Source organism: Epinephelus moara, chromosome 7 (genome assembly GCF_006386435.1).
Source record: "Epinephelus moara isolate mb chromosome 7, YSFRI_EMoa_1.0, whole genome shotgun sequence".
NCBI lineage: Eukaryota > Metazoa > Chordata > Actinopteri > Perciformes > Serranidae > Epinephelus > Epinephelus moara.
Window position 1 is genome coordinate 28,397,602 of NC_065512.1, and position 23,195 is coordinate 28,420,796.

General features: G+C 39.0%; 2 protein-coding genes across 2 annotated transcripts in view; one reads left to right on the forward strand and one right to left on the reverse strand.

Moving 5' to 3' along the window:
• The first annotated feature begins 930 nt into the window (after nt 1–930).
• On the forward strand, nt 931–15,663 carry spopla (speckle type BTB/POZ protein like a). Its single transcript, XM_050048791.1, has 12 exons — nt 931–1,116; nt 2,380–2,462; nt 6,062–6,179; nt 7,022–7,143; nt 7,598–7,749; nt 7,896–8,023; nt 10,343–10,520; nt 11,126–11,181; nt 11,413–11,535; nt 13,353–13,495; nt 13,602–13,655; nt 14,153–15,663. The coding sequence occupies exons 3-12, from the start codon at nt 6,102–6,104 to the stop codon at nt 14,295–14,297; spliced, it is 1,179 nt and encodes a 392-aa protein (XP_049904748.1). The 5' UTR covers nt 931–1,116; nt 2,380–2,462; nt 6,062–6,101; the 3' UTR covers nt 14,298–15,663.
• Nucleotides 15,664–18,076: 2,413 nt separating this feature from the next.
• The window catches only part of nxph2a (neurexophilin 2a), a 22,013-nt gene continuing 16,894 nt past the window's right edge, over nt 18,077–23,195 (reverse strand). Inside the window, exon 3 of the mRNA XM_050048792.1 lies at nt 18,077–20,974. Coding sequence (XP_049904749.1) covers nt 20,228–20,974 — 747 coding nt within the window. The 3' untranslated portion in view covers nt 18,077–20,227. The remainder of the gene's footprint in view (nt 20,975–23,195) is intronic.

Sequence of the window (23,195 nt, forward strand, 5' to 3'; positions counted from 1 at the left end):
ATCCATTCAAACTCTAACCTAAGTCATGTCTGTATCAACCCTTTCCAAAATATTAGTGACCATAATCCAAATTCTTAATCTTATACTTGATGCTAAAACATTTATTTAAAGAGGTGAGGACCTGCCTGAAAGACACAACTTCCTAATGTTGAGGCTTAAAACCAGCATAAATATCAAAAACATTTTTTAAACTTAACATTTGAAATGTAGATTTAACCAGTAAATTGTACTTAAATATCAAAATAAAAACACTCAATCTGGCTATTAACCTATAATATCGCATTATATTTTATTAGTTGATTTAATCTTATTTTATAGAATAATATGAATCTGCAAAATAACTAAAGCTATCCAGTAAATGTACTGAAGTACAAGTACAATGTTTGGCTCTGAAACATAGTGAAGTAGAAGCAGTATATATACCTCAAACTCTACTCAAGTACAGTACTGTATGTACAGTAGTTACATTCCACCGTTACTGAACAGAAGTATTTTAAGGTCCAGCTGGAACCAGGATAAACTTCTATATATGTTGGTGTCTTGAAGTAGCAATACATCATACCATGTTTATGTAATTTTATTGAGCATCTTGCCCATATTATCAGCGTAACCTGTGTAGCTTCCAGACAAAATGTTTTGAAATACAATAAAAATTGTTTTACTACTACAAACACTACTGCTACTACTACTACTACTTATAATAATAATAATAATAATAATAATAATCATGATCATAATCAATTTTATTTTCATTTTCATTTTGTTTTGTTTTGTTTTGTTTAATTTAATTTAATTTAATTTAATTTAATTTATTTTTTATTTTATTTAATTTTATTTTATTTTATTTCATTGTTGTAGTTGCTGCTGTGTGGCTCAGTGCACAGAGATGAAGCAGGATGTTATCCAAATTTCGCGCATGCGGCGTAGGTGTATTTTCTAGCCGTTAAGCTACCAGCCAGCTAGACAGATGTAAGCTAGCACAGATATAAATTAGACAAAGAAACCTTGTGAAGAGACTGAGTGAAAAAGAGTTTAAAGTGACGGAGGGTGAAAGGAGCGACTGTGACACAAAGCTATATGCGTCATTCGATATATATGGAAGTATGAAATTGAAAGGTACGCCGTCACCATGTCTTTTTAAACTTTTTGTGAGCAGTCAGTGCAGAGATTAGCTTTGGCTAGCTGCTAGTTAGCCGCCGTTGTTTTCCCACCAGTATTTTGTACCAAAGCGTGTTAGCTTGGTTTGTTAGCATCCTGTCACAGGGATCAGTGAAGGGCCTTTGTTTTACACCGGCTAATGCGGGGTCTAAACAGCATATTACAAATTTACTTGAGGTATCCTTAGCTAGTTTGTGTTGCAACAATGAGTAACGTAACTATTGTAAGTAAGTCCAGCAATGTGTGGACAGATATTTTTATTAAATGTTTTGTGCTAACATAGCTGACCAGTGTTAGCTTCATTTGCGGTCTGAGGCTAAAGTGAAGTTATCATTAATCTTGCTAGTGAGAACATTTATGTTAGCTTGGGCTAGCTAAATACGTATTGCACATGAATTGACAGATTCGCGGAATGTAATTGTTCTTTAAGATTATTAATCTTGTGTAAACTAACATAGCTAAAATTGTAAGGCAGGGCTTGTCTGGTGAAGTTAAATCGTGAGGCAACATCGATGATGGTTTGGAAATTAGTGTTGACACTTCAGCTGATGTTACGCTAATATGGAGCTGTTGCTTTCTAGTGATTTCGATGTTTTATATTAAGGGTAACGTTACTCACATCCGCTCACATCTTGGATAGCATATAGCTAGGCTAAAGTAAGACGTGACGCTATTTAAAGATGTGATCACTCAACTTTCAACTAATGGAAACTAACTAGATGCCCCTTCGGATAGCATCGTTTCTGTTGTGTATAAGGCGAGGTTGCACGACTCCAGCTAATGTGTTAGCCAAACAGAGTTCCAGGTACATTTTGAATTAGCTAATTTAACAGACTGGTTTTTAGGCCGAACAGTCGGTTACATGCTAGGCTATAGCTAAGATAAAGCATTACAAAAATCCAGTTAACATTCAACATGCTTAAGGCCTACACTACCAATGTCGACTATCAATTTACTATATTAACGTTACCTGATGCCCTCAGTTTTTAATAACGTGGCATTCTTGACTGGTTTGAAAGCTCTAATTTTCTAGCTGTGTCACTTTATTGTCACTTGGATAATTTCTGTCACTTGATAGATGTGACAGTTCTGGTTTATTGTGAGAACTATGGCTTTATTGCCAGATGCTTCTGTAACGTCTGTGGCTAACTTTAATTACTTTTAGATGGCTCCATCAGGTCTATTTTCTATGTCTTATGAATGTGTTTTTTTTCTTCCTAGAGTGGAACATGAAGATGGGGCCATGAAGGATCCTGTGATAACTTAGAAGCACTGCATCTTTGTACATTTCAACCATTCAAGAGGTGATCAGAAGGTTTCAATTTTTTACACATGCTGCATGATTCAGTTGCCATGTTTTTCATTTTAGCTAGAGGTGGTTCAGTTGCTGCAGTGTACTGCACAACAAGTTGTTAACCTGGTCATTGCAAGCAAATCTGTACTTGCTATACTCAGTAGCTTCAGGTTCCTCCATCCCATGTGATTTACAAGCAAAGACACAAAATCTCCATATGTATACCATGCTTGCTTTGTCATAGGTGCACAGTGTCATAATTCAAATATATATTACCTCAAACAGAACCGTAAATAATTACAGATAGAATTTCAATGTAAACAAATGTAAAAGCTGGAAAGTGGCCCTGTGGATACACACACGGAACAAACAGTCATATTACATGTGATTTCGGTTTTGCTCTGAGAAGCCGGGGTCCTGTAATGTATATTGCTAGTCATATGGTGCCACACTTAGACAGAAAGAAAGTGAACTCTGGGGAAGAGATATGGTGGAAGAGCACTAAGGTGCCATCTCCTCTTGGCCGTCCTGTCATTTTGCCATGGACAGTTTATTTGTGATCCTTGAATCAAGCCATGACGTGTCAAGTCTTTTTATAATATATGTGAAAAGCAAAGATACAATTGTCTCTATCATTCTCTGCCAGTTGCCCAAAAATGTTCAACATTCTGGACCAAGTTTATACCTTTTAAGAATAATTAGAAATACCTTACTCTCAGATGGCTTGATCAGAGGGATGACAGGGGTTTAGAGGCTTTGATATGAACTTCACTTTGTGTGAAAGATAAAATGAAATGTGCTGACACTCCATGAGGGGATGTGTCCCCTCAGTGTGAAGTGAGAAGGGAACATGAAAGTCTTGCAGATGTGATTCTGCTATAGCAAACATGTGCCTGTGTGAATATAACAGTTTTTTATTGGGTATGGTATGTTGCTGGCTTAACAGTTGTGATGCTGAAGTTAGCTAAAATTGACAGGTTTCCACATGAAAAATGGTGGTTATATGACTAAAACAACATGTTGCATTTGCTTTAATCACCATTATCTGCAAAAGCTTACTAGCCATAGTCAAGCCCGTAGCTGACTGCTCGGCTCTTAGGAGGTTCCTGAACAGCACTGTTTAGTAACTGTCGAATTCACCTCACCAGTTAGTCAAAAGTGTGACATGATTTTCCACTATGTGTTTCTAGTTAAACTGTGTAGATAGCAATCCATGTGTGACCCTCTGCCTGTGCTCATTAACAAAATTAATCAGATAGACTATACTCAAGTTATTAGAAAATCTTTGCATATGGTTGCACAAGTGTAAACTAAATACAAAGTATAGGATCATCCCTTGAATATCACACTATAAACTCAAGTATATGCACATTTAGCGGCACCACTTTGATTGACAGTAGTCCAGATTTGTGGCATATTTTCTGTCTTGTTTGCCACCATCACAGTGTTCTGTTACTTATTTTAAAGTCACTTGTTTGACAGTTTTATGTGCATGTTGGGTATGGAAGGTTACATGTATATTATTATTCTGTGTGTATGTAAAGAATATCTTATGATTACAAATGGGATTGTTAAAAGGAAAATAATTTATCATAAACTGTAATTTAAATTACACATAGATAGGACTTTGGGTTTTTCCCCACTCGTGGTGGGACACGAGTGTGGTTGGTCTGTATCTTTTCATTTAGCTAGCTTCAATTTCAGAAAGGGTTTCACTCTTAGTCTAGTGTTGTTCATTTTTGATGGCGATTCAAAAGTTTTAAGTTGAACAAAACAGCCAGTTGTTTTTGCATGATTTGTCTCCCTTAGTGTGAGGTATTAAGAAAGTTTTTAGAAATTAAAGGAATATTTTACTATCTTAAAGTTTATCTAAAAAACAATAGTCAAGTGCGCATTCTAGCGTTAAGGTTTTAGGCTACTTGCTGTAATTGTTCTTTGTTTTCATAGTGGCTGTGAAGAGACCCCTTCCAAGTGTGTTTTCAGTGCATGTTATGGAGACCAAATCTTCAATTTTAGTTCTATGTGAAAATATATTCCAAAGTTTATGTCAGCTGATATGAGGAGTGTTCTGAAAGAGACAAATCAAGTGTGTATGCTCCAAATTTAAAGTAATCTCAGTACAAAATTCCCTTTTTGTTCCTATAGCCCTTTTTACACAGAGATCACGCTTTAAGGCCACTGTGAAGTTCCTTTTCATGCCGCCTTTGCATTTTTACACAGAACCAGGCGACTACGGCACTGTGCTGCTCCAGTGTGTGATTTTAAACAGGATGCAGGCATTGCACCAAAAGTGGCGTGATGGGCATGACGTGTAACACAACAGCGTTGGCCTCTAGTATGACATATAACATGTGTCGTCAGTTAGCTGCTAGCTGCTGCCAGCTACTTTTTTAATCTCCCGTTGTGGGTCACACGCATAAGATGTCATCAAAACATCACAGCCTTGCCACCCATGATCCTGTTCTGCCAGCTGCCACCTTTATCCGGACATTGTTTCAGCTCTGTTAATACCTCCGTCCTCGGCTCAGAGACGAGAAAGCTCTGTCCCTCCATTCCATGATCATACCTTTTTATACAGAATGGCACGGCAGCATAATGGCGCAATACTCCTGCCTTGACCAGACAGTGTAAAAGGGGCTTTTCCTTCCACTGCAGCTCATCAAGTGCACATTGTGCACAAAGAGGGAATTTCAAACTAAAAAGGCTATAACTATAAAAGAAGCCCACTTGATTTGTTTAACTCAAAATGCTAAGCCTGATATTAGCCTCAGATAAACTTTAGAATGTATTTTTGCATAGGACTGTTCATTTTGTCCTTGATCACTTAACGCGAAAGTACGTTAGGTGGGGCTCTTTTAATAGCCAGTACAAACTAGAGAAGTGATTATAGCAAGCAAGACCTGTTTAAATGTTTATTTGGGCACTTGACTGTTGTTTCAAGACAGACCTATCCTTAAATTTACATCTTCTCGCCTTCAAGGGTATGAAAGTTGTTTTCATCTACTGGATGTTGGTTTTTTGTTTGCTTTTTTAACAACCCTAACTACCCAAACACACCCTTGTATGCAATATGTCAACGCTGTCATTTGATGAATTGTCTTGGTTGGTTAAGAATAACTTTGCTTAAGATGTGAGGATGGGCATTTATATGGCCACATGGCCAGGCACTATGAAATGATGGAAGCTGTGTCATTAGTCCTCTCCACATCTAAGTGGGCACTGGTTTTTACATAATCACACAGAACATACAGTTTAATATATACCATGGATACGGTTGCAAAAATAATCACTGCACATACTAAAACCTGCAGTAGAACAAATTAACTTCCTGTCACATACTTAAACTTATTTCCAATCTACCAATTTGATGTCAGGTGTTATTGAATTACAAGACTTCAGGACACCGTGAGAATGCAGACTATTTTTGCATCACATTTTGTAGCAAATAGAATACAGGAAGAATCAAAAATGTGAAGGATTTAACTATCTTGATCATTTTTTAAAAGCTTATTCTGACCGTTTAAATAGGGGAATTTGTTTCATATGCATAATTAATGCTGTTAATTGGTGCAAAAATAATGTTTCTTATTGTTTTCTTGGAATGATTAGTGCTTTAAGGACGAAAGTGAGTGGTACCCCGAAGCCAGTGATGTCACGGGTTCCCACCCCTCCTCCTCCTGGGGAGATGTCAAGTGGACCTGTGGCAGAGAGCTGGTGTTACACACAGGTATGGACATAACTAAACTCACTGAATCATCTTCTTTACATAAAAAGTTATAGAACTGATCCTGTTTTAGATAGCTTCATTTCATATCATTTCATTCCCAGCTTTTTATTTTCTTCTCTTTATGTTACAAGGCCTTCTTTGCAGCAGACAATTTGAGTTTTTTATAGTAAGAAAGGCTCAGGTGATAATAGGGCAATATCTCAAAGGTACTGAGTATTGATACCCAGCTCTAGGTGTTTTTATTAACATAAAAATGGCTCTGTTCCATCCAGCCCCAGCATGCACATGACCAGGACCCTGAAGCTAAAGCAGCTAAATAGAGTTCAGCCATCATTCATTGTATTATTTATGCTTGTGATTTTCCTACTGTGACATGTCAAAATGCCTGCTGTCTCTTATACTCTTATACTGTATTGGAATGACATAAGTTACTTTAATCTGCACAGCCCCTAAAAAAGACCGTCAGTCTTAACATTTTACTTCACAATGATTTGATTTGGGGTCAAACTGTCATGTCAGGCCATACAATTCTTGAAGTATTTTTGTACTGGATTTAAAAAAAATCCAAAAAGCTTTGTTATTATTATTAATAATAATAATAATAATAATACTAATGATGATAATACATTTTATTTGGAGGTGCCTTTCAAGTCACCCAAGGTCACCTTACAGAGCATATAAGATAAAAGATCAGTAAGACATCATTAAAGCAAACAAACAACATAAGTGTAGTGCACAGTGTCCAGTTAGAGTGAATATGCCAGTTTGCACAGGTGGGTTTTGAGTTGGGATTTGAATGATGTGTTGTTCTGATGGTTCTACATGTTTCTTTTGGTCCCAAGGTCAAAGTTGTGAAGTTTTCGTACATGTGGACCATAAACAACTTTAGTTTTTGCAGAGAAGAAATGGGGGAGGTGTTGAAGAGCTCAACCTTCTCTTCTGGCCCTAATGACAAGATGAAATGGTTAGTACTCAAGCTAAACCTCTCAGTGTAATCCATTTATTTTCAGGGTTTTTGTAGGATGTGAAAATCGTGAATAGTTTATGAATAACTGTGAAGTTTACAGTTAAAGTAAACTAGTACTAAACTTACTAGTAAGCAAGAGTTTTGAAAAATCACTTCCATGCTTACAAATATCATTAACGTATTGCATTTATCTATCTGTCTAATTCTATCTCATTCAGTGTTATGTTCTCGTATTCCCTAAACACAAACATGAATGTCACTGCATGTTTTATTTTACTGTGGGAACTCTGCACACAAGTGATAATTACACAGTCTCTCACAGCAAAAGAGAATCACCCCTCAAGGCTCGTCAGAGTCTTCTGTTTTGACAAATGTGATAAAAGCAGTTAAGACTGTCTTCCTTCTAGTTTGTCATGTAACTGATGTGCCATCTTATCTGTTTTCTTGCCAGGTGTCTGCGAGTCAATCCAAAGGGACTTGATGATGAAAGCAAAGATTATCTGTCATTGTATTTACTTCTTGTTAGTTGTCCAAAAAGTGAAGTCAGAGCAAAGTTCAAGTTTTCCTTGTTGAACGCTAAAAGAGAGGAGACAAAAGCGATGGGTGAGTACAGGCAATCAGAGCGTCAACACATCTAATTATACTGTATATTTTGTGTTCTTTTTATACCTCTGCTTTATTCATTTCTTTGACTTTTAAACAAAACAAAGGCAATATTAAGACTCGTCATGATTTTGTTCTTGTTACAGAAAGCCAAAGAGCATATAGATTTGTCCAAGGCAAAGACTGGGGCTTCAAAAAATTTATAAGGAGAGATTTCCTCCTCGATGAAGCCAATGGACTCTTGCCAGATGACAAGCTAACCCTGTTCTGTGAGGTAATTATTTTGTTGCTTTCCTTTTTATTCTTCAAATTAATGTCTTTTTGTTGATGGATGCTGTAATTTTGCAAAAATTGGAAATGACAAGGCAGAGTCACACTTTCCTCGCTTGTAGTTGAGATAATAGTGTAAAATGGTCCATGCAACTATACAAAAAAAAAAGTTGTCTTTTTTTTTTTTTTCCTTTGGATGGGTGAATGGGAGATTTGACCTGGTGACTCATTTGAGGGTTACAGGTTGGACAGGCACACATTCTCCTTCTCATCTGTTCTCCTCATGTGCCACACAGCATTCTCTCAATTCTTAGTCTCATTTTTTGGTCTAAGGAATAAATCATACTATCCAGTAGATATAGAGCTGCAACAACTTATACTCTGTATAAGTAAACTGAATAATTGGGGTTGTGGACAAAACAAAACATTCAACAACATCATCTCGGTGTTTTGGAAACACTGATGAACATTTTCACCATTTTCATTCACACTTTATTTCATTTCTACAAGCTTCACTTTGTTTCTGTTTTGATTTAGGATGGGTACCGAAACCCGGTACTGAATTAACCCCCGGGGCTATATTGTCAAAGACCGTAGTATTGATGAGTGCTGACGGTATCAGTTCTTTTGTGCCGCGCTGATCCATTCCACACACACACACACACACACCGACGCGACACAGTAACCGGTGAACAGCCGAACAGCTGCGGTGGAAACACAGTGAAGATAACTCGAAAATGACTCGAGTTGATGGCAGCTACACTCGTTACTGTAAGTGACATTAAACCTTAGCGAGTAAGAAGCCAATACTTTATCAATACATGTGTTCAGCAAGCATGAACATGTAAACATGTAGACAGTGATATTCAGTATGCTCCGTCCACAGTCTCTCATCCACCGTCACTAAGGTTATGTCTTACACAAGGACAGCACGCTAGTTCGGCTGATAGCAAATTGTTACTAATAAGCTCTAATGTCAGCTGTCTGTATGTAGACTAACCTAGTTTGACACTTACCTTAAAATTTTTTTTTTTTCTTCTTTTTTTTTTTTAAAGATTTTTTTTGGGCATTTTGGCCTTTAATTGATAGGACAGATAAGTGTGAAAGGGGGAGAGATAGAGAGGGAGTGACATGCAGCAAAGGGCCACAGGCTGGAGTCGACCCCGGGCTGCTGTGGCAACAGCCTTGTACATGGGGCGCCTGCTCTACCACTAAGCCACCGACACCCCAACTTAAAATACTTTTAAACTTTAAACTGGCTGAGACAAACAGCCCCAACCCTCTACACCAGCATATAACCAGCCAAGCTGGCGGAGCCAAATACAGGGCACACGCCGAATCACCTACGTCATCATGCTAATTTGAATACATTTTCCGGAACTTTAGGTGAGGTGGAAACGTAAACCACACAGATTACCAGGAATTTTTTTACCCAGGTAAACAAATTGCTGGTAATAAAAGTTCCTGGAAATGTTGGTGGAAAAGGGGCTATTGTAAATTGGCGTATTTTGATAGGTTTCTGTAGCCTCTTTTATCCTCATCATTGCATATTGGTATGACATTACTGAGCTGCTGTTGTGTTTACTGAGCTGTTTCAGCATTGATTCTTCAATCAGAGTGTCAAAAGCAAATCACGGTCGGATTGAAGCATTTACAATCTTAGTGTAACCTTAAGTGAATCAAGGCTAGAGTCTTTTAATTCTTGTTATGACCCGTTTACACCTGAGTCTAAGCTGCCATGCCATTTAACTACAAACATACTGTTGGCATTTGCTTCCAATGACATTAAGCTCTTAGGAAGTGAAATGCTTCCTCCATCTTAAATCATTTACAATGGTGCTTGTTTTCGAAATAATTGAATTCAGTGTGTCAAGAAGAATGAATGTCTCGTAAAATGTTCTTTCAAGGGACAAGTTAAATGAAGTGTCAGTGGATTTTGATGTAAATGCATTTGGCCAAATACTGCCAGGACCAGACAGTGTGCCAGACAGCAGTTACAGAGATTCAACAATTTCAGGGAAATTGCCACTTTGATAAACAAATTGCATTCAAATTAAAGACAAAATGCCTTTCCTCATCAATTAGGTGTTTCAGCAGAGTTAATTAATTTTCGTTTCAAGTGGTTGTGTTTTGCAAGCAAGAGTCCCTCCCTCTGCAGGTTCATCAGTCTTGAAAATATGCTTTAAAAAGAAGCAAATTAAAAACAAATTAGACTGTTCTCCAATGCAGTAAAACATGTTTGCTGTTGGATTTGTTATAAAGTTTAGCCTTGATGAGACTGCTTCAGCATGGTGCTTCTCTATGTGATGTTTTTCATGTACAGGTAAGCGTTGTCCAGGACTCTGTTAACATTTCGGGCCAGTCTAACATGAACATGCTGAAGGTACCAGAGTGTCAGCTGTCTGATGACCTAGGGAACCTGTGGGAGTGTTCACGCTTCACAGACTGCAGCCTCTATGTGGGAGGGCAGGAGTTCAAAGCCCACAAATCCATCCTTGCAGGTAAGACCATCCACGGCCCCAGCACTTTAGCAAGCAACAACCAGGAGAGGAGCCCCCAAAATGGCCCTGGCAAGACATGTCTATGCCTCTTCTTAATGGTCTCTCATGGAGCGCTATAAGCACCTCGAAAGGCTACAGAGGTTCTGTATTCCTGGCTTGATTTGTAGCAGCCTAGTTCTACAGTGGGTGCTAATCCCCACTACCCCTGCTTGGCCCTGCTTGACCCAGATGACTGTAGGATGCAGGAGATTGAGAGGCTGGCTCTCCTCTCCAGCCTGTCTCCATTAGACATGGCAGCATCTGCAGTGGTCAGGGGGAAATGCTGACAGAGTGGCAGCAATACGGATTTAGCAAGACTTTAAGACTGTCATACTTTGATACTGATGCTTGGTGCTTTATCCATTGGGTTGTTTTTTTTGTTTTTTGTTTTTTTTGTAAGACAACTGTTTCCTATGCTGTTTAATCAAAGATCAAAGCTCCTCTTTTTATCACATGAGATGATGTTGATGAATACAAACTATAAATTTGGTGTGCAAACATGCTTAATAAAATGTATAATATATACATGTCATCATATTAATGTGTTCAACTTATTTCTTTGACAGCAAGGTCACCGGTCTTTAATGCTATGTTTGAACATGAAATGGAGGAGAGTAAAAAGGTAAGAATAATTGGGTACAGGTGCTTCTTGTTATCCTCAAAATTGTATTTATTACAACTATAAGACAGTGCTACATTTTGTATATGTACACTAAGTATTGCTTAAAATGCTTTGTCATGTTTGAAATTAACATTCATTCTGACTCAGTGGTAATGAGTCTTCTTTTATGTAATTTTTCTCAGTTGCCAAATTTAAATAAGTGGTACAAAAACCTTCTATCTTCCCCCACAGAACCGTGTTGACATCAGCGACGTAGACCCAGACGTCTTTAAGGAAATGATGGGCTTCATCTATACAGGAAAAGCCCCAAACTTGGAGAAGATGGCAGACAATTTGCTGGCAGCTGCAGATAAAGTAAGTATCCAAGTAATTGAATCCTCTGCCAATATGTTTTGAAAAAATCCACCTTTCACTACTTTTTGATGGTAGAAGAAAAGCTTCCTTTTGTTTCTGCTTTGTTTGGCCAGTCGTTTTCATTGAATTTTACTCAGAAAAATGCTATGCAAAAATGTTACCTGATAAATCTTGTGATTATTTGAGCTCTTAGCCCCGAAATTATCTTGGGATACAACTCTATTTTTCTAAGTAGTAACTAGCTCTTTCTAAACACTGTTTAACACTTGAACGGATCTACCAAAATAATTAAGATAATAATTTGAGTTTTTATTTAAAAAATCGTTTAACATTTATTCTATTTTTGGTAGTTTAAGATTTGTGTGCCACCACATGGTATGGTGTCAAATTAGTGATAACATCAGGTCACTTTTACGCTGCATAGATTAGCCTAGTGGCGAGCAGAGTTTTCCTTTACTCAGAGCTTAAAAAATTAAATACTTCTTCTCACTTGCGACGTTGCGGCAAGAAGTTAGCAGAGTGAAATGCCGGGCCAGGCAATTATATTGTCTTCCGTGAGTGTTTTAACATATGACGTGTTTTGTCTGTTGACCCCTGTTTTCTCCGAAATCCAAAATATTTCCATATTGCTGAATTATTCATGAGTAAATAGCGTTATCCTTACTGTCTTGCTTGGCTGCTTGCCAGTATCTGTCTGGCACTGTGACTGTGACACAGAATTTCAAAATTAAGGCGCGTTACTGGATTGTTGATCATTAAATTGGTATATCGATAGATAGATTGATCTTCACACCCCTAGTGGCCAAACAGTGTAATTACACCATCACATGATGGTCCGGTAGCCCAAAAAGACTTTTTCCCGTAGACTTGTACTGCAAAAGAGACGTCTGTGAATTAGTGTAATTAATTCTTCGAGTGTTGTAACCTGCAAAATAACTTTGCTATCGGGATTTTAACTATTTGGTCTGATAGCAACTGAAAAGTCTAGAAGAGCCACACGATTGAATCGTTTTATCCCCATTCAAGTTAACTGAGCACTAAACTGGAATTAGCCAACTTGGCTGGGGGAGGTCTCTAGTTTTCCTGCTCTGTGGTTCACACAGTGTGGAAGCAGTGCAGATGATCCAGGTAATTTTACATGCGGCAGTTGAACCATTTTGACTTCATGCACCACTGAGCAACTTTCATAGGGATGAACAGGGCCCTTACATATGGGCAAAATGGAGAATTCCAAGAGTAAGACTTATATTGCTGTTCAGTCTGTAGTTTGGATTTTTTTTCATGTGTTATGTTGTGAATGGATGTACACATATTGTTACCCTATTCTGCAGCTCATGTGAGGTTGCATTTCAGATCAGTGCAGCTTTATGTGTAAAGCAATACTTCTTGGAGGACGGTAAAAAGAAGCATCCTGTGATCTCTCCTAAATCCTTTCTAGACACTGACTTTTTTTTTTAAAAGTTAAGCAACATCCTTACTTCCCCCTCCCAAAAAAAATCATTCCAATCATTGCTGAAGTGATTAATCACATTGGCCATGTGATGAAATTGGCTAATTCCAGTTTTGTCAGTTTTGTTTTTTTTTTTTCATTGCAGTACATCTTGCAGGAACCTGCTGGTTGTACATTTTGGGTCCTGGTCATTTTTTCCACATATCCCAATAGAGTAGTAATCCTTAAAATTTTTAGTAACTGATTGCAGCTGTAGCTTTTATGTGTATTCAGAGTAGCTGAGACAAAACCTCAAACCACGGTGATCCACTTTGCATCCAGGGTGTAACCAGTACGTTTTGTGTCCCCCTCTCTCCCCCCACCCCAGTACGCTCTGGAGCGTTTAAAGGTCATGTGTGAAGAGGCCTTGTGCAACAGCCTTTCAGTGGAGAATGTGGCCGACACCCTCATCCTAGCAGACTTGCACAGTGCCGAGCAGCTCAAAGCACAAGCCATAGATTTTATCAACAGGCAAGTATCGTGAAAAAAAAAAAAAAAAAAAACTCCAGTGATAAATTCCTGCTGCCATTTCTGTTTACCAGCCCTGAATGCTTACCTTTTTATCTCCTTGCCATAGGTGCAGTGTCCTGAGACAGCTGGGCTGTAAAGATGGAAAGAACTGGAATAGCAAGTATGTAATTAGCTGATATATGTGACACAAGATTAATAACACACTCTTATCTCTTCCCCCAACCAGATGCATTAGAATTCATTGTTTTAGCCCAGGCAGACAGTGCTATTTGCCTTTTCAGGTTGAAGCTTCGTATCTTTGTATCCAAGTTATTAATAGACTCATACCTGGATAAACCCTGGAAATGGAATATTTGTAGAATTTTAAAAAGAAGGGAGGTGGTCGCAGTGGGAAGTTTTTCTTTCAGATGATGTAGTGCATTGTCAGAGGACACCTTGAAATGTTGTTTTATTGTATTTAATGTGAAGACGTATCACTCCTAAATTATTTCAACCTATGCACAGAAAGCACTAATGGCCCTTTTCAAGTTTACCACGCAACCCACAAATCAAGTGCCCCTTATTTGCTTTGTCATTACGATCTCATTTATGTTTATTGATTTTTAATGTGCACACTCTCATGTCTGAGTGTTAACTTCATTTTGCCTGTGCTTACAGTCATGCTACAGACATAATGGAGACTGCAGGCTGGAAGTCAATGATCCAATCCCATCCTCACTTGGTAGCCGAGGCCTTCCGTGCCCTGGCTTCAGCACAGTGCCCACCCTTTGGTCTTCCCAGGAAGCGTCTAAAACAGTCCTGACTGCCTGACTGTGCCCCAGGACTTTACTGGAGGTGTGAAGCATGGGTTTACAAAGGAAGGACTAGCGAGGGTACCACTCTTTATTTCCACCAAAACTGAACACACTTGAATAAAGAAGAGTGGAGCTTTCTGGCCAGGGATTTTGGGGAGGCTGGCACGTGGACGACTGACAACAGTGGATTGGGTGAAAAAATTGGTAAAATTGGTGTTACGTGCTTGCTTTGCTGCCCCAACTGAATTCCGTTCAGCCCGGGTAGCAAGTCAAGCTGTCCGCTACTGTTTTTTTTTTTTGTTTTTTTTTCCTGTAATTTTAAAAATGGCCTTAATATATCTGCCATTGCTCTGGAGCTGCTCCAGAGTACTTTGTCTATTTTACTCTGTGCCTGCCTTGTCACAAAGACCAGGCCTCCTCCAGGTTGCACTAGTTCCCATGAATAGTCATTTTGATATGGAGTTCTATAGGAACGTAACAAAGGTTTAACTAAATGGGAAATATTATATATTTGTAATGTTTAGCCCGTTTTGTGACTAGACATTAAAAAGCATGAACACTTTCAGTGCAAGGTCAGTTCTTTACACTTTTTAAAAGATGTGTATGCCCCATATTGATGGCACCATTTCTATGTAAATGACAGTTGAACCATCTTCAGAAGACCAGTGTACAAGAAAGTCTGTTCTATTGCATATTTGTGGGGAAAAATTGTAATCTGCCATTATGAGAACACAGTGTCAATCCTTATAATACATGTAAGACAGAAACGTGTCTATACTTTGGCCCTAATATATTAAGACATTGGAAGTATTTACTCAGTCTCCCATTTGAATGACATATTCCAGATCATACGTCTGTGAACTGTTATAGATTAAATTTTGAAAATTTCTGTCCTTTAGTATTGCCAACTTGCAAATATTATATATTCTCAATATATTGTGGTTAACTAAAAGTGGAGAGACTAATGCATGGTCATGTTATTGTCAAAGAAAGTGTCCAAGTACCAATTTTGTTTTTAACCATTTATTTTCTGCAATTATCTGACATCTTTGTGCAGAATTAAATGAATTGAGTATGTGCAAAGAAATTTCCTCTAACATGCTTGGATATTTGTAGGATGCTGAGCATCACTTCTACTGGCAATGTTATTCTGTGTTTGAATGGGGGGGTTGTCATGTTTATTCAGTCCGTCTCGTATGTAGTGTGGTGTGACCGACACTTCAGAGGATTTTGTAAATTAAGAGTAGCATCGTTTTTACATGATATTACTCATCATTCAGTCATGTTGAGATGTTGAAACTTGTTTGGAAGCAAAAAAGATGAAGTTGTTGTCTGCAAGAATGCCTGCATTAACCCATTAAACCATTTTCCAGCAGTCTGAAGACACCCAGGTTATTTTTTGTTGTTTAAATCGGTGTGATGAGAGATGTAAGTTTAAGGAAGGGTGATCGTTATCCATATCGTTTCTTTTTAATGATCATGTTAATGGATGTGTGTGTCAGGCTGAGGTGATTCCTTTTTTCTGTCTCTCCACTGGTTTTCTTTTAAACACAAGATTACCAAACAACACCGTGATAATCAAAAGGAAATGTGCTTAAACTGGATTAGCATAGTAGCATGTTTAATGTTGAACCTTTTACAGCACATGAAAGACTTTTTTTTCCCCCCTCGCTTTATGTGCGAGCGCTCGGCACAAGCTCTAATTAAAGTGAACACAAGCCGCTCTTTCCTGCTGGAACAGAGACGTCTTCATCAGCAGCTTGCTGATCCTCGTCCGCCCCTCTCAGCACAGATCCTAGAAAAAGACCTGATACCATCTATGCTTTAGGACGCCTCTCCAACCTTTTATCTTCCTCTTTCGCTTTCCTCCACTAACTGTTACGCTTGAAAGAGAAGATGCCTGCAGTGGCGTCGTCACAATTGAAAATGTGTTCTGTCATTTGGATCGTAGGAAATGAGATTGTTAAAGAGGCAGTGGACAATGACACTGGGCCAGAACTTTAGATGCTTCAATTTAAATACAGGCTTGGTGAAACTGGCCAATTATTATATGAAAATACCCTTGTTTCACTTTGTTATTGGAGTCTAAATAACAAAGTAAGGCTGCAGTAGAGTGTTCTGACATGCGCAACAGACCCCACCACAAAGATGTGACGGACTAAAGAAACACTGTCATTAATCTGTGGTGCTCAGTGCTTCCCAGGAGGTATTTTGTGATACTTGCAAAGATGCTTCCTTTAGAATTTAAGTGCTTTCCTTAGTCTCACCCACTTAAATATGTTGTTTCCTTTGCTACCCAGAATCTATTTTGATGAGCGCAGTTAAGGGTCAGGAAATTGTCAAATCCAGCTGTGTAGTTCATGTGCATGTGATCTGTTGGTGGAGGAAGTATTTATGAACTGTGGGCTTTTGCAGAAAGAGTTCATTAACATCTTGAAATGCAACATGTTTTGTTGCTGTGTTACTCTGTGGCCTGTCAGCAGGAGGAGGAGAATATAAGCATTTTTGCCTTTCAAATTAATTTCCTTTTACAGTTGTGGACTGTCAATCCAGAGAGTTGCGAAACAGCAGCAAAACCTGACGTTCACCTCTGACGATTAGGTCAGTTGTCACCCTGCTGCACTGCCTCTTGACTTAGTGTTATTGGTGTGAATACCAGGGGAAGAGTGGGAGTGGGGGTGGGCGGTAGGGGTTGGCTTCTGGGGCTAGCCCCTAATGTTTTTTCAAAAGCCACAAATCTCTGCTATTCCCTGTAGAAATGCACTGTAATTGAGTAAATGTTAATCTATCGGCCTAATATTTAATTCAGAGTATTGAAGACCACATTTACTTTGCATTGTTCAGGATCCTTGTTATTGCATTAAAAGCAACCCAGATTATTTTGACATGGACTTATTAGTAAAATAAGTATTCATTCTGTGAATTCTACTCCAGCATAGTATAACAAACATAGGTTAATGCCAAATTCCTACCCTGTGTAACCTTAATATGAGTCTCTCTGAATATTTGTTGTTATAGTTTCAGAATGATGTCGGAGAACAGTTAGATATAGCATAAATGTGAGCTCCACGGGATTATTTTTTTCCTTGTCAACTATCATGTTTTCCCTAGATGATGTAACAATTTTTAGGCATTCTTTTATCTGCAATGGCTTGGCAAATAGTGCATAAAGCTGCTGTCAGTGAGAAAAAATATCCCTGGGGGAGCATGCCACTGCCCCCAAGGTTTGGGCTGGCTCCACCCCTGTTGAACACAACTGAAAAAATTCCTCGAGATAACTGCCAGTTTTCCTTTTAGTGAATGATTAAAAATAGAAATCAATTTGTTAATTATTGATGTTAATTGTCAGATCACTGTTTAACATTGGCAAATAGCTAATCAATTTTAAAGTCATTTATTATTTGAGTGTCTTACTCACTGGACACCATGAAATGTATGTTAACATTCTTCTTAGTTTTCCAAGGATTTGGATGTGTGCAGCAGGAAAGGCTGGTGTGACTTGATGCCTAAGGAGTGGGTGCCTCACCCTGATCAGATAAGAGTAATGGAAGCGATGAAAAGACCCCTGTCCCTGATGGCCACAGCAAAATGGATGTGCTCCCTGAGGTGTACCTCTGGTATCATCCACGCCTGTGGACACAGATTTATTGCCCATTAAAAAGCTACACTGAAATGTACCTCTTAAAATGGTGTGTTTATCCTGTTGAGAAGTCCTTGTAGGAATGAAACGAGACAACTGTGAGCACCAACAGACAGGAGCTGACTCAGTGTGACAGTATGCTGTGAGCCAAGTTCAAATCAGGTTTAATGCCATAAAAACCTAAATTGATCTTTTACAATTCCATTTTAACAAAATGAACCCCTTATGAAATAAAATATTCCAAAATTAACATTTGTACTTACAATATACACACAGCAGTGCTCTTTTTTTTCCTAATTTACAGGGAAAACTGTTCAAACAAGATTAAGCAAGCAGGAAATCAAAAAGAAATGTACAATCTGCAAGGATTACAAAAATGAAAATCAAAGCAATCTATAACTATAAGCAATAAATATGACATCTATCTACATGATATCGCTTAACCAACACCAAAAATGAACAGTATACTTATTGATATATTTCTCTGGAAAAATTAGAAGAAATTGACATTGTTTACTCTGAAGCCATAAGTAAACACGTTTAGTTTTAGAGTTACACGTTAATACACAGCATTTGCACAAAGGAGTAGAACTAAAACATCAACATAGATCAACTTGGATTTAGTAATTTCCCTATCGTACACCTCTCCTCATGTGTATCGTGACAGGATCATTTACAGCTGATGGGGAAAGACATGAGATACAGCAAATAAAGGAACATTGACAGAAATAATTGCCATGTGATTAGTCGATGGCACATGCCCTAGTCTAAAAACCCTGGATATACGCAATCAACGCAATTTATGACATTTCATATGCTGATGTGTTTTTTTAACCGAACCTTTTAAAACTGTTTAAGTGATTGCTGAGTCAAAGCACATTTCACCATTTACTACAAGACTGGATGTTATCCACTTTTACACAAAAGTCAGTCAACTTAAGCCCACTGTACAAGTGGGGAATGTCTGACATTTTCAAATCTAGGTCCCACTTCTCATTAAAATTCCAGACGGATTTTGTACTTTTGCCTTTTTTTTTTTTCATTTCTCCCTTTTTTTTTTTTTTTTGGCTTTTGGTGTCTCCACTCTCGGTCTTAGGTAAATGAAATTTCCCTGGCTAATTAAAGCCTATTAAAGACAGGTAATGTCAGGGCTGGTGGCAGGACCATGACAAAGTGCTGATAATTGTCTGCCAGACTCACTAAATCCACCTGTCCTGCAATTATCACTCCCCCCCCTCCTCTCCTGACACATTAATCCACTGCGGGGCCGCTCGGCAGGCTGATGCTTCAAAGTGCATCCTGCAAACACAGATGTTGGATTTCAGACTAGTTTAGCATACACATGCCTTATGCTGACTGCAGCGGAAAACCAACACATTTTAAGGAGCACACAAGGCAGCAGCCAGGTATTTTATGGATGGGTACCAACATACGTATGTGTAATGATTTATGATTACGCTTGCTTTTAGGATTAGATCTTGGATCAATTCATTTTGTCATGGACACATAATCAATCAATTCACTTTTCCAGTCCCTATAAGAGAAAGATGCAAGATAAATTATAGATTGTAAGGCCATATTAATTATTCAGAGCTACTTGAGACCATTGATCAAGCTAATCTGAAATAATAGACACTGTCTTGTCTGTGTTCTGTTAACAGGTACAAATGGATATTAGCTATACTTCGAAGGCAATGAACAGATCATTTTGACTAATCAGTCAAAAGGTAACAATGTTTCAAATATGAAATATCTAATTTTATGCCCTGTCGAATAACAATTCAGATTAGAGTATTGTAATTATTAACACGATTCAAAGGCGCATCATATTTCATTGTGGAACTGACTGTTTAAATGAGGTGAGGAAATTGACAATGTTGGCATCAATGCAGCACTGGCACAGGAGACAGCTATGCACTTCCAACTGGGAGGCTCCTTGCCTATGGTCTAGCCTTGAAGAAAACATCTGGACAACATGCTAATTATACCAGTGGTTAACAGAGAACATGTGCTGTTGTGATGGGGAGGAGTCACCCAGGGTTGGAAGCTAGCTCTGAATCCCAAGTCAACCCCTAAAACCAAGTCCCTGGACACCTAACTATCTCAAGTGTTAGATCTGTATATACAAAAGTTTTTTGAACAATACGACAATTCCCTCCAGAGTGTGTCCCATTTTGAGTTGCACTTCCTGCAACATGTTTCAGGTATTTAGGTATTTCAGGACAAGGACCTTAGAGGTTGACATTTACATTATTTGAAGATCAGACAAAAGGTTGATGCATACTAACAACAGCTAGATCATCCTGTGGAGGAGTAGGGTGTGTCACTATGGTAGTTGTAGTCAGGGCATACCTTCTGCACCAGTTTATAGTCTACACTGTAAAAGGCTATATAGATGCATATGACTTTGAAGGGTTTCGAGCACAGCCAGGACACGTGGCTCTGCGTCTGCTCCTGATAGCACACCTTGGAAGGGTCAAAGCTGCAAAGGGCAGTCTTCTTGTTGCGGTCCGTCTTCTCGTACTCAATGCGACAGTTGAATGATTTGGTGTCTTTGGTTTCCAGCGTGGACTGCTGGGCGATCTCAAACTCCACCACCTTGGAGGGCGGCACCAGGCTGACAGACACGTTCCCCAGGCCTGTGGAGTTGTGGCGAAAGTAAACACTAAAAGTGCCATTCCCGTGGTCCACGATCTTCCCCGTGATCAGCAGGTTGAGTTTCACGGTCTTGATGTTGGAGTGGAAGTCCCCCCACCCGAACATCTTTTTAAACTTGCCAGTCTTGACGATGGGTCTGCGTTTAGTTCTGGCCTGTGCACCCTGAACATCTGTCTGGTTAGATAACCAGTCCCAGAAGTCCTCCATGTTCTGTAAATATGTAATTTCCCTCATGTTGCTCTTGAACCCGGGGGAGCCCCTGGCAAACAAACGAAGGGGGTTGAGGATCCGTGGACTGGCTCCCGTGGGAGAAATCTTATGTTCGTTATCACTGTCGCCCCACTCGATGAGCTCCGTGGCTCCTCCGTGCACTTTCCTGCATGTGACCTTCAGAGAAAACAGAGCAAAGGTAGACAGGAAAACATTAAGTGACAGAGATTCTTTCTGAAGATAATAATTCATTTAATGTTTCTAAAGATAATACAAAAAAGCACTGTGTGGTTCACAGGGACAGTGATACCTTTCACAGACCAGACATATAACAGACAATCCAAGTAAATTCAACATTGATTGACAACTTATCTCTGGTGATTGCACTGTGAAAATGCAACAGCAGCAGTTAAGCACAAACGATAAAGAAAACTGAGCGCTGAAGATGGAGAGAAAGAAAAAATCCCACAATGAGCATGTAGCTGCCCACTTGTCACACAAGTTAAGATTTACTTTAGGAAACACTGAACGACAGAAAAAGTACCCTTGGGAAACTTTTTGTTTGGTAAACGAAAGCTTTACAAGAAGTATTTCAAACAGACGCCGGCACTTCAATCAGACGGCAGAAGGGGTGCTCAGTCCTTGGAAAAATGACATTTTATTGAGGAAAAAAAAAAAAAAAAAAAAAGGCTCAGCACAGACGTTTGATTTCCTGGCACAATAAAATGTATTAAAGGAATCAAGTTGCCTCCTTGAACTTTTTATACTTTGAATGAAATTTAAAAAATAGCTTGACTCAGCTGGTGTAATTCATTTATTGACAAATTTTGTTTCATATTCAGTGTCCATCATTTAGACTCCTGTCTACCAAACACTTGATGCAGGGACAAAAGGCAATGAATGTGATTACACACTTAACTCACTAACCACAAAAACAGCATTCAACTGCTTATCAAAACACTTGTGAACATAACTATTATCAATATTTATAACTGCTTATATGGACTGTTCACACAAGTAGCAGGTTTATTCCTAATCATGATAATGAGAATATTATTTATAGTCAACTGTTGTCAACTGTTATCAGCCCCTGGAGACTTCACTGCCGCTGCTCAAGTAGCTACTAGTACTTGTGCTTGGTTGATTGTTTAAACTTCAGTTTCAGCAGGGCTGCTCAAAATATTCGCCCCGTGATCTGCACTTTTCTTCCTAATAGTTACTAGGCAGAGCCACGATTTTAATACCATCACAGTTTAGCTCCTAAATAATCATGGATGTATGCATATGCTACGTTCATGACCGTGTCTACCTAACAGGATATTGAAACAAAAATATCTCATAGTTTAGGTTTATCTTCATTCTTCATCTTCTAACCGCTTCATCCTCTTGAGGGTCGCGGGGGGGCTGGAGCCTATCCCAGCTGACATTGGGCGAGAGGCAGGGTACACCCTGGACAGGTCGCCAGACTATCACAGGGCTGACACATAGAGACAGACAACCATTCACGCTCACATTCACACCTACGGACAATTTAGAGTTATCAATTAACCTAGTCCCCAATCTGCATGTCTGTTTGGACTGTGGGAGGAAGCCGGAGTGCCCGGAGAGAACCCACGCTGACACGGGCAGAACATGCAAACTCCGCACAGAAGGGCTCCCATGCCCGGGATCAAACCGGCAACCCTCTTGCTGTGAGGCGAGAGCGCTAACCACCACACCACTGTGCCGCCCAGTTTAGGTTTATTTAATTGAAATATTGTCAAATTTTAATAGCATCATATGAAGAGATTCCTCCATGTGCCACTAGAGGGAGCTTGCATGTACCATAGTTTGGGAATCAGTTCTAACCAATGTAATCTCAGTTCTTTACAAAGAAAAAAAATGTAAGGAGTGATGTCCTCTTTTTCAAGTTAAAGGAATGGTTCAACATTTGTTAAAATACACTTACTCACTTTCTTGCCAAGAATTAGATGAGGAGATCAACACTAACATCTCTAAGGTAAGCAAATTTTCTTTTCATTGGATGGCGAAGGCATGACCCACCCTACTCTGCCTCTGACTGGCTCGTTGCCTACATTGGTTGGATTGGTTAGGTTGAGGGTAAGGGAAGTGAGATTGGTTGGGGTTAGGGTAAGTATGTCAGGGTAAGCCAGTCAGAGAAAGAGCAAGGCAGAGTGGTCAGGTCAAAAATAACTTAGCTTATTATTTTCACACAAAGATTGGAAACAAGAGGAAGAGCTAGCTTGGCTCTGTCCAAAGGTAACAAAAAATCTCTAATATACCTTTAGAACTCACCAGTTTACACGTTACCTGTGGACAGAGCCAGTCAGATCTCCCCTTGCTTCCAGTCTTTATGCTAAGCTAAGTTAAGCTAAGCTAACCGGCTGCTTTATATTCA